This window comes from Dipodomys merriami, unplaced genomic scaffold (genome assembly GCF_024711535.1).
Source record: "Dipodomys merriami isolate MVZ:Mamm:240054 unplaced genomic scaffold, mDipMer1.0.p SCAF_5, whole genome shotgun sequence".
Classification (NCBI taxonomy): Eukaryota; Metazoa; Chordata; class Mammalia; order Rodentia; family Heteromyidae; genus Dipodomys; species Dipodomys merriami.
In genome coordinates, this window is record NW_027206068.1 from 13080518 (window position 1) to 13095596 (window position 15079).

The 15079-nt window shown below is 36.1% G+C and overlaps 1 protein-coding gene across 4 annotated transcripts in view; it reads left to right on the plus strand.

Annotated features, from left to right (window-relative positions):
• Positions 1-15079, plus strand: part of Hycc1 (hyccin PI4KA lipid kinase complex subunit 1) — a 103445-nt gene that overhangs the window by 35476 nt on the left and 52890 nt on the right. For all 4 annotated transcript variants that reach the window (XR_011366881.1, XM_069996104.1, XM_069996102.1 and 1 more), the window contains exons 3-7: positions 1304-1405; positions 7694-7873; positions 8835-8915; positions 9885-10000; positions 10436-10531. Coding sequence is in view for 3 of the 4 variants with exons in the window: in XM_069996104.1 (XP_069852205.1) it covers positions 1304-1405; positions 7694-7873; positions 8835-8915; positions 9885-10000; positions 10436-10531 (575 nt within the window). In the remaining variant the exon portion in view is untranslated. The remainder of the gene's footprint in view (positions 1-1303; positions 1406-7693; positions 7874-8834; positions 8916-9884; positions 10001-10435; positions 10532-15079) is intronic.

Sequence of the window (15079 nt, forward strand, 5' to 3'; positions counted from 1 at the left end):
AAGCTTTAACTGTCTGTATTTAAAATGATAGTTGGAGAAGCAGTTTTTTGGTAATGTGGATATCATTTTTTTCAGTTCTGAGAAAGTTTGGTTTTTGCCCAATTCATAGGATAGAGTAGCCTTATCAGGCTTTACAGTTAATATGGAACTCAGAGTTATTGATCAGGTGATCTCCTGTGGCTTTTAAGTTAGAAGCATTATTGGATCTTCATATAATAAGCAGCATCAATATAGCTAATAAGATTTATTACTCATGATTCTACAAAAATAAATCTCTAGCATTAGACATGATTTATGTATTCTTTTCCTTCCTTCCTTCCTTCCTTCCTTCCTTCCTTCCTTCCTTCCTTCCTTCCTTCCTTCCTTCCTTCCTTCCTTCCTTCCTTCCTTCTTTCCCTCCCTCCTTTCTTCCTTCCTTTATTTTTTTATTTCTGTTTTGGTTAGGACAGGAGCTTGAAGTCTTGTGCTCTATCACTTGAACCATACTTTAATGTTCAGCTTTTGGTGGTTAATTGGAGATGAAAGTCTCTTATTTATTTGACCCAGTGGGCTCTGAACTTCCATCCTCAAATCTCAGCTTCCTGAGGATTACAGACCTTAGTCACTGGTACCAGTGTGACTCATGTGTCATTTCTAATCCCAAACTGTGATTAAAGATGAAATTGTTATGTTGATTTTTGTCCCTTTTGAAGATAAAAGTATGAGATATATTTTAAATTTTATTTTAAATTTTTGCTGAGATCTAACTCATATCACATTGAATTCACTATTTTTAGTCAACATGGTTTTTGTATATTCACAGTATTGCATCCAATTCCAAAACATTTCCAACACTTAGAAACTCCTTAGCTGGCACTGGTGGCTCACTCCTGTAATACTAACTACTCAGGGGGCTGAGATCTGAGGATCAAAGTTTGAAGCCAGGCCAGGCAGGAAAGCCTAGAACACTCATCCTCAATTAACTATCAAGAAGGTTGGAAGTCTCAGAGACAGTGCCTAGGCCCAGAGTTTAAGCCCCAGGACTGGCACAAGAGAGAGAGAGAGACAGAGACAGAGACAGAGACAGAGAGACAGAGAGAGACAGGTGGGGGAAGGGAGGGAGGGAGGAAAGAAAGAGGGAAGGAAGGAATAAAAAAAGAAGGAAGGAAGGAAGGAAGGAAAAGACAGAAGCAAGAGAGAATGAAACTCCTTAACTGTTAATTATTCCCAATCTTTCCTTACACAGTCAGTCTCTGACATATCTGTATGACTTTGTATATTTTGGAATTTCATAAAAATAAACGTAATTTTTAAATTTGTTTAGACACTACCAGAAACATCTTTACAAAATTATGCTACAAATCTGAAAGACAAGAATTCTTTAGTTTCATCTCTCTATAAAGTTATCCAGGAGCCACAAAGTGAGGTAAGTACTCCTATAGTTTATTATTTTAGTGATATTCAGTTGGTTGATTTTTTTGTTAATGGTGAAATATAAACTATTTATGTATACCTGTCTATATCTTTTGCTTTTCTACTTTCTGCTGTGGGATGATGCAGGAAGAAATCCCTTGGTCTTGAACTTGCCAGCCTGTCAAACTGAGGGAACACATTTCTGATGTTCATAAATTACCCAGTTTGTGATGATTTGTTAAAGCAACACAGAATAGACAATGAATGAACACATATTGTTGGTAGTAAGTTAAAACCAAACCAAACAACCCAAGCTGTAGGGATAGTCTCTGTAAGGAATAGCAGATAGTTTGGTCTGTCTGCCACCTTTCTCCCTCCTTCTTTTCATTTTAAGACCGCCAATATATTTTTTAATTAATTAATTTATTTATTTTTATTGTGAAAATACTGTACAGAGGGGTTACAAGTACATGGGCAAGATAATGAGTACATTTCTTATCAAGCATTGTAGCCTCCTCCTTTGTTTCAATATATTTTAAAGGTAATAATCTATACTACAAATTCTGGTTTTTAAAAATATCATCATTCATAGTAGATATAGAAAAGGACAGGAATTAGTATGGAACATACTAATTTTTTCTAAATGCATGGCATTTAGAAAAAGAAAAATAGGCTAATAGAATAGTTAACAAGCAAAGGATAAGGTTGGAGAGTTTAAGACCTATGTCTAATTCTTTCTCAAACTGTTTGGATGTTTTTGTACTGAAAAAAATGCTTTGAGTAGATTAGTGTTTTAGAGTGAGGAATGGAAAATTTTTAAAGCAAGAAGATATGATAACAGTCTAGGAAAGAAATGTTGAGAACTTAAATGTGGAAAGAGCAGAGATGGAGAGAGATGGGATCTGAGTTGCACAATTACTTTTGTAGTTGAGTTTGGTGGATGATATAATGGTTTCTAATACCATTAATCTCATTATTCAATGGTAAGGTAATATACCCCCGGAGTACAGGTCTAAATAGATCCATGTACCTTTGGAACAAAACTATCCAGTTATTTGAGTAGTTAATCTCTCATGGAGGAAGGCATAAAATAGCTAGATTCTATTTTAACTAAAAATACGTTGTAAATTCTAGATGTTGAAGGCATTATATTGATTTGGAAATGAACGATAACTGGAATAAACAATTGTGTTTGGCTTGCTCTTTTCCCCCTCTACAATACTGAATGGAATGTATAGGTAGACTGTTTAAACTTTTTTTTTTTGGTCAGTCGTGGGGTGAACTCTGGGCCTGGGCGCTGTCCCTCAGCTCTTCAGCTCAAGGCTAGCGCTCTACCACTTAAGCCACAGCACCACTTCCGGCTTTTCCTGCTTATGTGGTGCTGAGGAATCAAACCCAGGGCTTCATGCATGCAAGGCAATCACTCTACCACTGAGCTACCTTCCCAGCCCCTTTTAAACTATTTTTATTAGCACACTAATAGTATGAGGGAGTTTCATTGTGATTTTTCTAATGTTTGCTATCTTTTATATATGCATAACATTTTTTTCTTTTTATTTTGTATCAGTACTTAGGCTTGAACTCAAGGTCTTGCGCATTCTCGCTCAGCTTTTTCACTCATATCTGGTACTCTACCACCCACACCTCTAATTCTGAATTTTTGTGGTTAATTGAAAATAAGATTATCTCATATTTTTTCCCTAGCTTCCTTTGAACTCAGCTCTTCAGCTCAAGTCTAGCACTCTACCACTTGAGCTACAGCGCCACTTCCAGCTTTTTCTGCTTACGTGGTGCTGAGGAATCGAACCCAGGGCCTCATGCATGCAAGGCAAGCGCTCTACCACTGAGCCACCTTCCCAGCCCTCATCACTTGGTTTTTGCTCCCCAAGTGTATCTTTTAACATTCACACTCTGTCATTAATACTATTACTATTATTGTCATTTTAGGTCTAGATTCTACATTGCTAAAACATGCAATATTGTGTTTTTGAGCTTGGTTCGTCTTGCTCAACATGATGCTCTCCAGTCATATCCATTTTCCTGTAAATAACACGATTTCATTCTTTATGTAATTTTTTGGGGGGAGTGGTTCTGGTCGTGGGGCCTGAACTCTGGGCCTGGGCGCTGTCCCTCAGCTCTTTAGCTCAAGGCTAGCACTGTACTACTTGAGCCACAGTGCCACTTCCAGCTTTTTTCTTTTTGCTTATGTGGTGCTGAGGAATCGAACCCAGGGCCTCGTGCATGTAAGGCAAGCACTCTACCACTGAACCACCTTCCCAGCCCTCTTTATGTAATTTTATAATTTACATATCCCACATTTTATTTTTTTTTTTTTTGTCTGTTGTGGGCCTTGAACTCTAGGCCTGGGTGCTGTCCCTGTGATATAGCACTCTACCATTTGAGCCATAGCGTTACTTCCAGTTTTCTGGTGGTTAATTGGAGATAAGAGTCTCACGGACATTCCTGCCTGGGCTGCCTTCAAACTGTGATCCTCAGATCTCAGCCTCCTGAGTAGCTAGGATTACAGGCAGATTACAGGCATAGCTAGCAGTGCTTGCCACATTTTCTTTATCCATGCGTCAGTTGTTGGGAATGTAAGCCTATTTACAACTTGACTATTGTGAACAGTACTGAATTAAGCATGAGTTTGCAAGTATCTCTCATATGTTGATTTACACTGCTTTGGAACTAAGATCAAGAGTTGAAACAGGATCATATGTTGGTCTATTTTTATTTTTATGTTTTATGAATGTCCATAATGGTTGGACTAGTTGACCATCTTGCCTTCAGTGTTTATTTTTCCCTGTTTTCTTGCCAGCATTTCTTGTTTGTTTGTTTGTTTGTTTTGATGAACACCATCCTGACTGGTGTAAGATGAACCTCAGTGTAGTTTGGATTTGCATCTCCTTATAGCTAAAAGTTTTGAACATTTCTTTATATATTTATTACAATTTGCCCATTTTAATTAGATTATTTGTTCTTTTGCTGTTTCATTTTTTTTAACTTTTTGTATACCCTAGATATTAATCTTTTATATATTCAGTAGCTGATAAAGATTTTCTTCCATTCTGCAGGTTGTCTCTTGTGATATTTGTTTCCTTTGATGTACAGAAGCTTTTTAATTTAATACAATTCAATTAGTCAGTTCTTGTTCTTATTTCTTTGGCAATTAGAGTCCTATTCAGAAAATAATTGCTTATACTTATATCTTCTATTGTTTTCCTGTTACAATTTCAAAGTTTCAAGTCTTCATTAAAATTTTTGATCCATTTTGAATTAATTGTTGTACAGAGTAAGATATGGGTCTAGTTCCAGTTTCCTACATGTAAATAACCATTTTTGTTGATGGGTTTGTGTATAAGTTTGGCTTTTTCATCACAAGTCAGATGGCTGTAGTTGTGTAGACTTATTTTAGATCATATATTCTGTTTAAGTTTATCTTCCTACCTGCTTTTGTGCCAGTATACAATGCCGTTTTTGTGACTATGACATTGTAGTATAGATTAAAATTTAACATTGTGATACCTCCATTGTTGATCTTTTTGCTGAGGATGACTTTTTCTATTCAGGGACTTTTATGTTTTCATATGAACTTTAGGATTGATTTTTTTCTGTTTTTATGAAGAATATCATTAGGATTTTGATAGGTTTCACACTAAATCTGTAGATTGCGCCTGGTAATACAGCCAATTTCACAATATTACTTCTGCCATCCCATGGACATGAGAAGTCTTTCTTCTGATGTCTTCTTCAAGGTTTTATGGTTCATTGTAAAGCTTTTCCACCTCCTTAATTAAATTTATTTGTAGATAGTTTTTGGAAGCTATTGTGAATATCACTGTTTCCTGATTTCTTTCTCAGCCTATTCATTGCTGAAAAGTTACTGGTTTTGTATGTACTATTTTTTGGGAGAGGGAAAGAAGATAATTCCATACTACATCTTAAAATAAAATTACAGTGTTTAGCTTGTCAAAGGGCAATTAATTATGGTTACAATAGAGCTCTAGTACTAGGGACTCTGTAGTTATTTCTCAGCCATGCTATATTGCAGTCATTGTTGTCACATGCTGCCAAATGATAAGCTCCAGAAGAGTTCCAATTTCAATTTTTTTACATTGTAGCTAATCATTTACAGATTTGAAGATAATATTCTAGAAAGAAAGGACATTAAAGACAAAACTTGCCATAATTTAGCTATGTTTTAAATAATTTAAAAAGCCAGGCACTAGTGGCTCATGCCTGTGATCCTAGCTACTCAGGAGACTTAAGATCTAAGGATCGTGGCTCAAAGCCAGCCCATGCAGGAAAGCCTGTGAAACTCTTTATCTTCAACTAACTACCAAAAAGCCAGAAATGAAGCAGCAGAGTGTTAGCCTTGACCACACAAAGCTCAGGGACAGTGCCCAAGCCTTGAGTTTCCAGGGTGTGCTTGCATGTGTGCGTACACACAATTAAAAAGACATGTTTAACAATAAATCAAAAAAGTCTGGATAAATGGGATTGCATTAAACTGCAAAGCTTCTGTATGGCAAAGGACATAGCTAGCAAGATAAATAGAAAGCCCACAGATTGGGAGAAGATCTTCACTAGCTATACAACAGACAAAGGTCTCATATCAAAAATATACCTAGAGCTCAAAAAATTACCCCCCATAACACATCCCCAGAGAAACAACCACCCCATTAATAAGGGGTTAAAGAATTAAAAAGAGACTTCTCTGGAGAGAAAATAAGAATGGCCAATAGACACATGAAGAAATGCTCAGTGTCGCTAGCCATAAAAGAAATGCAAATCAAAACCACTTCACCCCAGTTAGAATGGCCATTATCAAAAAACAAATAATAACAGATGCTGGCTGGGATATGGCCAAAAGGGAACACTGCAGCACTATTGGTGGGAATGTAAGCTGGTTCAACCATTCTGGTAGGCAGTATGGAGCTTCCTCAAAAGACTAAACATAGAACTCCCTTATGAGCCAACAACCCCACTCCTGGGTATTTATTCAAATGATCTCAAACTAGACTACACTAGAGCTACCAGCACAACTATGTTCATTGCAGCATTATTTATCATAGCTAAGATATGGAACCAACCCAGATGCCCCTCAGTAGATGAATGGATCAAGAAAATGTGTTATATTTACACAATGGAATTTTATGCTTCTATCAGAAAGAATGACATTGCCCCTTTCATAAGGAAATGGAAAGACTTGAAAAAAATGGTATTCAGGGAAATAAGCTAGACCGAAAGAAACATAGGCTCTATGGTTTCCCTCATTTATAAAAACTGGTATATGCCTAAGTTAGTGCTGACAGAGAATCATAGTAGGTCAAGAGCTATGTATATATGGCCATATAAAATGATGTTAATTAAAATGAACTCCAAGACACAGAAACAACAGATTTTTTTTTTCAGCTGTCAACCTTGATGTCACCAATGTACTGTATCTAGTTCTTTCTTTCTTTTTTGGGGGGGGGGTCCGGTCGTGGGGCCTGAACTCTGGGCCTGGGCACTGTCCCTCAGTTCTTCAGCTCAAGGTTAGCGCTCTACCACTTGAGTCACAGCGCCACTTCTGGTTTTTTTCTTTATGCTTATGTGGTGCTGAGGAATCGAACCAAGGGCCTCAGGCATGCAAGGCAAGCTCTGCCACTGAGCCACATTCCCAGCCCTCTAGTTCTTTCTTCTTATTTGATTTCATTTTTCTTGTTCCATTGGTTTATCCCTGGCAATCTCTGTCTTTGATTCTGGTATCGCCCATCTTGTATATGCATTTATCTGCTTGGGAGAAGGGAAGGGAAATAACAAAATGCATTTTGTTGAATGAAGTACAAAAGATAACCCGTTGCAACAATGATACTCACAGGACACTATGTCGAAAATGAACTTTACAACTTTGTGGGGGGAGGGAAGGGATAGTGGGAGAACAACAATGGAGTTGGTAACGATGTTCAATGAGAAATGTACTTTACTCAGATAAATGTAGCTCCTCTGTACAGCATCTTTACAATAAAATAAAATTTAAAAACCAAAAACCAAAACAAAAGACATGGTTTAAAAATCAATAATTCTGTAGAGTTATAGAATATTTTAGTTTATAGATGCTTCTTTTTGTAATTATATTGCACAGTCTTCCCATCAGTGGTTAAAAACTGTATTAAATAACTTGGCACAGAATAGATTGATTCAAAAATATTAAAATGTTTACATAATAATTACCAATCTGAGAAACTTTTATATTTTGTATAACAGTATCATTCAAACGTAGTCTAGTTCTTGAATTAATAATTTGTCTCTTTTCCAGTTGCTAGAACCTGTCTGTCACCAGCTCTTTGAATTCTATCGTAGTGGAGAGGAACAGTTGCTTCGATTTACACTGCAGTTTCTCCCAGAACTGATTTGGTGCTACCTTGCAGTCTCAGCCAGCAGAAATGTGCATAGCAGTGGATGCATTGAAGCTCTTCTCCTAGGAGTTTACAATTTGGTTTGTATTTAGTGTGCTAAAAATTTTTTTTTGATAAAATCAAATGCATAATGTTTGCAATTGCTTTTAATTTAGTAAAGCTAATATTAGTAAAAGTTAATAGTTGTTTTCTATGCATTCTCCTGGAAATAACTGTTTATGGAGAAAAGCATACATGTAATTATGTAGATATATCCTTCTAGACTGATGGAAGGCTGAACATCAGAACCATTTTAATGTTTTTATAAAGGTAACTGAAAAGTCACAGTGTAGCATTGAAAAAATTTAAACTTAAAGAAGTCCATTTAAACTTATCTATGAGTTTTTTTTCTGATAGTCACAAAAAATTAGTGGGAAAGATGTAGTCTAATATTTACCAACCATGGTCCATAAAATCTGGATTATCTCCAGAGTTAGCACCATTTGTTTAACATATAGTTTGCATTACTAGTAGTTTGTATATTAATTATGATGTCCTATACTTAAGGTTTATACTAAAGTAGAAATTTAGGATCCTTTTCTTGTCAGATTTCATTTTTAAATCACTAATTTAGAAAATATAACTTTTTACATGAGGTTCAATAGTAACTAAGCTTGTGTATCTGTGTGTAAGCCATACTGAAAACAATGTTAGTTTTCTTTCAGTGTTCTTTTTTGTAAACAGTGCTAGTGACTAATCCCCTGATCCCAAAGGTATGCTATACCACTGAGCTACATCCTCCAGGCTCTCCTTTATTTTAAAGGTGGAACAAAATGTACATTGTAACTACTGGTGCTTATGAATAATGAATAGTAGATTATGTATATTTAAGATTTTAAATTGATTTTAACATTTCTTTGTACTCAGGTTTTCTTTTTTAAAAAACTAGTCTAAAATTTTAATTTTTAAGTGACATTATATGTGAAAAGGTAAATATTTTTTTAATTTAATTTTATTTGTGAAAAGGTAAATATTTTAAGATATTCTCTTTCACTTTTATAGGAAATAGTTGACAAACAGGGACATAGCAAAGTGTTGAGTTTTACGATTCCATCTTTATCCAAACCATCTGTCTATCATGAAGTAAGTGACATTTTATCAAAATGAGTTCATTGTATCCTAATCATTGATAGTGCTATATATTAGGGAGTGCAAAAGGAAAAGGATAAGTTTATTAGTACTTCAAAAATTACAAAGTACCACACTAAGTGTACTATTTCCCACATGAAATGAAAAGTGAAAATTATTACACTTTAAACTGATATTTGATGGAGCTGGAGGTTTAGCCCAGGGGAAGGGCGCCCGCCTGGCGCGCGCAAGGCCCTGGGTTCGGTTCTCAGCCCTGGGGAAAAAAAAAAGACATCTAAACTGATATTTGATGATGAGAAAACTATTAAAAGTATCTTTCCCCTCTGGGTGTAGGAGGACATGCCTATAATCCTAGCATGAAGTAGTTGGATGCTGAAGTCTCCAGAGTTTAAGGCCAGCTCCACTACTTAGTGAATGTGAAGCCAAGCTGAGCTATATAGCAAAATTTTGCCTTGAAAAGCAATACAAAGAAAGTATCTAGAGATGCGAGGGAAGAGATGGTAGGGGAAAAACAAAGGAGGAGACAACAATGCTTGATAGGAAATGTACTCATTACCTTGCTCATGTAACTGTAACCCCTCCTCTGTACAGTATTTAAAAAAATAAAGTCAATCTCCACAGGAGTTCCTAAGATGCCTTGTTTTATTCCTTCAGATGGCAAATAAATATTGCAAATAAATCTCAAAAAAAGTATCCCTTTTGAATATTTAGAATGTTTTTATCTATCTTTTGTGATAGAGAAGACTCTGTGTATGTGTATATGAATTGTTCAATCTCATAGTACAAGTTTAAGAAATTAAACTTACTAATCACTAATAGTTTCGTTTTAAATTTTTGTTAGGTAGTCTGAATATTTTTAAGATGTGTGATGTTGCTGGTAGCCATCCTTGGTGCTCTGTATATTTTAAATGTCACATCTTCAGCAGAATAGCTGTGTTTTTCTTCAAATATCTTTTTCTTTAGCCGTCCAGCATTGGCTCCATGGCTCTGACTGAGAGTGCACTGTCGCAGCATGGTTTGTCAAAAGTCGTGTACAGTGGGCCTCACCCTCAGAGGGAGATGCTGACTGCACAGAACAGGTATATTCTGCAGATACAACTTCAATCCTATCACATTGATTAAAAATTTATTTTAATAGCTTTACAATAATAGTGTGTGTGATGAGTTAAATGGACCAATTTATTTGCATACAGAGTCATTTGTAGGACAGGAACACATCTAGACTTGTCACTGTAATTTGCTTCAAATGTCAACTGGAAACGAATATTTTTTTAAAAATTTATTGTTCAGGCGATGAACAGGGGGGGTTACAGTTACATAAGTAAGGGGAAATTGAATATTTAAGGAGGCTTTGTTAGTTGTCAAGTCTTCTTTTCCCTTTAGTTATTGGTATGCATTACTGTAGAAGCCTGTTCTAATACAAAATACCTTTGAATAAAACTGTTCTCTCCTCTATTATGGTTAGCTTTTTAGAATTCTAAAGATTTGTTAATGTTTCTTTGATTTGTCTTCAGGTTTGAAGTGTTGACATTCCTTTTATTGTGTTACAATGCTGCCTTAACCTATATGCCCAGTGTTTCTCTTCAATCATTGTGTCAAATTTGTTCAAGGTAAATTCAAATTCAAATGTTTTTAACATTGAAATATGTAAATCTAGGATTGTTAGTTACAAATCCAAGCTCCTTTTGTATAATCATGTTTAAAATATTAACTAATGCAAAGCTGATACAAAGCCTAGCCTACTCAGCACATAGAAAGCCCCTTACAAATGATACCCAAAAAATATGATGAAGAATATGAAACTGTATAACATTTTAATGGAATATTTAACCCAAAAAAAGATGATGCTGTGTATCTAAAAGGATGGACTGGTTGTGATCTTTTTAATCTTTTGGAATGTGGTTGGGTTTTTGTTGTTCTTGTTGTTTGCTTACTTTGTACTGTGCTATAACTTGGTGCCAAGAACTAAATAAGAAATACATGTTTTTAAGTTTTTCTTTAAAAATTGTCCTGCACTGTTGGTTAAATAAACTATAATTATGTGAACCTTAAACATTTATTGGTTTAAAATAGTATTTAATGCCTGGGTACATTAGCCTATAACTATAATTTCAACTGCTGGGAGGCAGACATCTGGAGTATTGTAGTTTGAGACCAGCTTGGGCAAAAAAACTATACCCCATCTCAACAATAAGCCAGGCATGGTGGCATGCATCACTGGTCCCAGCTTCATAGGAAATGTAGGCAAGAGAATTGTGGTCCAGCCTAACCTAGGAAAAAACAAAAGACTATATCTAAAAAATACAGCAGCAAGGCACCAGTGGCTCACAGCTGTAATCCTAGCTATTCAGGAGGCAGAGATCTAAGGATCATGTTCAAAGTCAGCCCAGGTAGAAAAGGCTGTGAAACTCCAATAAACCACACACACACACACACACACAAATGGAAGTGGCGCTGTGGCTCAAGTGGTAGAACTCTCGCCTTGAGCTTGAAGAGCTCAGGGACAGTGCTCAGTCTGAGTCCAAACCCCATGACTGACAAAATAAATAAATAACTAAATAACTACAGCAAAACAAGCTAAACATGTGGCTTAAGTGGCAGAGCACTTGACTAATAAGTGCAAGACCTGGAGTTCAAGCCCTAATATCACAGACAAACAAATAAGTAAACAAAAACATTAAATTGTTTTTTAAGTGCATTTAAGAGATAAGAACTTGGCTGAGAACAAGTGCTAAAAGCACTTGCCCAGTACTTCAAGTAAAATAAATATGTAAATAAATAAATACATAAGCAAGCATTTAATAATATTCAAACATTCAATAGCATATTTGCTATGGTACTAACCATATAGACCATATGGTATATTATGACTCCTGTGTTTATTGAGTGACCAAAACATTAACAATACTTAATGCCTAATTTGTAGAATTATGATTTATTTAAAATTTTCTCCTTTGCAATTTTGCATGATGTTTTAATTTTGTGATAAATATATTACCTTTCCTTTTGTTTTTTTTTTAAAAAGAAACAAAACAAAATGATTATTGCCTTTCATGATTCAAGTAAATAAGGTAACTGTTATGGCATTATAGAAGTTATAAGAAATTCATATTTGGAGAGTTTATTTAGAGAATGAAACTTAGCCAGAGAAGTTGTTATAAATATGCTGTCCAAGAACCATTGGAATCATAACAATAGACACAAAAATAAAGAGTTGTTTTAACAAGGCAAAATTGATTTCTGGGGAAGGATGTCCCATCAGTCAAAAATCTGGCAAGCAAGTACACAGAGCAGGAAGGCTGCTCCCGTTTATCCTTAACACAGCAGGCCCTGCTCCTCTGCTCAGATTAGTTGAGCTCCAGTTCACAGTCTGCTCATGACTGGCTAGTTTGAATTGGGTAAAATGTATTTACGTTGACATTGAAATAAGATTAACAGAATACAAATAGCCTCAAAATACACCCATACCCTCTGCTATTTCTTGAACAATCTGAGATGCATCTTAATTCTATCTATAAAGAAACAATTTACATTTCAACAGGAACTTTTAAGGACCACACTTCCATAGAAAAGACAGTTTTTCTCACAAAGGATCCACTGAGCAACACTTATCAATCAAATTAAAACAAAATTTAAAAGAAGCAGAATTTGACACAAAATGGAACTGAAAGCCTTGAAGATCACATAGAGAAAGAAAACAAGAAGAGGGTGCATGTTAGAGAAGTTGAGAAATAGAGTCTTTCAGATGTTCCTGAGTTGGACGACCTTACTATTTCAAGAACAGTCTACCAAGTGTTACACCTCTTACTTACCAAGTCTTTCTATTTTAATTGTTTTGAGATGCTGGGTATGAACCTAGAGGCCTCAACACATTAGACAAGCACTCTAATTGCTGAGCTAGAAACTAATGCCAATGGAGACGTTTTTAAATTTTTATGTGTTTTAAAAAGTAAGAATAGTTATTATTATTGTTATTATTTTGCCAGTCTTAGGGCTTGAATTTTGGGCCTGGACACTGTCCCTTGAGCTTTTGTGCTCAAGGCTAACACTTGAGCCACAGCTCCACTTCCAGCTTTTTGTGGCTAATTGGAGATAAGAGTCTCATAAACTTTTCTGCCTGGACTGGCTTTGATTTGCAATCATCAGATGTCAGCCTCCTCTGAGTAGCTAGGATTACATGTGTAAGCCACCTGCACCCAGCAAATGATATGTTTTACTAGCATAGTATATTGAACATATTATTTCTATATGTAATATAATATTAAAACACATCTAGAATGAGATATTTTTGTGTTAAATCTTCTTTTACTTTTTTTTTTAACCAATCCTGGGGATGGAACTCAGGGCCTGGGTGCTGTCCCTGAGTCTCTTTGTACTTAAGGCTAGCACTCTACCACTGAGCCTCAGCATCACTTCTGGCTTCTCGGAGTAGTTAATTGGCAATAAGAGTCTCAGGGACTCAGCTGGCTTCAAACTGAGATCCTCAGATCTCAAGATCTCAGCCTCCTGAGTAGCTAGGATTAAAGGCATGTGCCACCAGTGCCCAGCTTTTTTTTTTTTTTTGTCAGTCATGAGGTTTGAACTCTGGGCTTAGGTGCTGTCCCTCCACTCTTCAGCTCAGTGCAAATGCTCTACCACTTGAGCCACAGTGCCACTTCAGTTTTCTGGTGGTTTATTGGAGATATAAGTCTCATAGACTTTCTTGCCTGGGTTGGCTTTGAACAACAATTCTCAGATCTCAGCTTCCTGAGTAGCTAAAATTATAGGCATGAGTCACCAGCACCTGGCTTAACATTGAATTCTTTTTTTTTTTTAAATTGTGAAAATACTGTACAGAGGGGTTACAATTACATGGGCAAGATAATGAGTACATTTCTTATCAAGCATTGTTGCCTCCTCCTTTGTTTCCCCTCCCCATCCCATCCTTCCCCCCACAACCCTCCTCCCCCCTCCACCAAGAATTCTTGACTTCATTCTCCCCCTTTCTTTTTCATTCATCTACTCCTTTCTCTTTGACTCTACCCCACCCCTTTCAAAAACCTGCTTCCTGATATTCATTTTGTTGAACTTTGACTTTGCCTTTCTAAGGGATTTGAGTTCAAGGGAGTTTCTTTTTCCTTAACATCCAAATGAGAGGATGATGGAAGGGAAAAATAATTTATAAGATAAAGATGTGATAAGGTCAATTTGTTTGTGTCTCATTTCACTGTAGCTCAGTGAAAACTTGGTCATAGGCTGAACTATAAAGGCCATTCTTTCAGGAATACTAGTTTTAGGAATAAATTCATGCAGCATTTTTCACCTGTAGAACTTAAAACACACTATACCTAGCCTTCAGCACAAAATCTCAGGGACAATGCCCAGGCCCTGAGTTCAAGCCGTAGGGCCAGCACAAAAACAAACAAGCAAACAAAAAACCCATTAACGTCCAGGTCCCACTGTTAAGGACTGAAGCATTATCTGAGATGATTGGATCCAAAAATACATGTGTGCGTATGTATTATTTATACATTTATTTGTAATATGTATATTTGAGTCTTCATAGGTGCTCTAAAACTCTGCTTTAATAGGATCCAGCATAGAAGTTTCCTTGAAATTACTGTTGGAAAAATTAGGAAATAACATGTGTTGATGATTTTTTGTTCTCTATAATTTGAATACACTGCCTTTTAGTAATTAGGTGTGTGTGTGTGTGTGTGTGTGTGTGTGTGTGTGTGTGTGTGTGTGTGTGTGTGTGTGTGTGTGTGTGTGTGTGTGTGTACATGTACATGGTACTGGAGCTTGAACTCAGAGCCTCATTTTTGCTTGGCTTTTTTGCTCAAGGCTGGTGCACTACCACTTGAGCCACAGCTCTATTTCTGTGTTTTTGCTGTTTAATTGGAGATATAAGTCTCTTCAGTTTTTTCTACCGGATTGGCTTTGAACCAAGAGCCTCACATCTCAGCCTCCTGAGTAGCTAGAACTACATCTGTGAGCCACAGTTGGCCCTCATTAATGTAATGATTTTTACACTATGGGTAGAGAATTGCTAGATACCAATTTTACCTAACCAGGTAAAAGAATTGAGTAATCCTTAAACAATTTTAAAAATAAAGTGAAGCCATAGATTGCTTTAAAAATAGCTGTAGGATTTATTTTTATTTTTTATTTTTATTTTT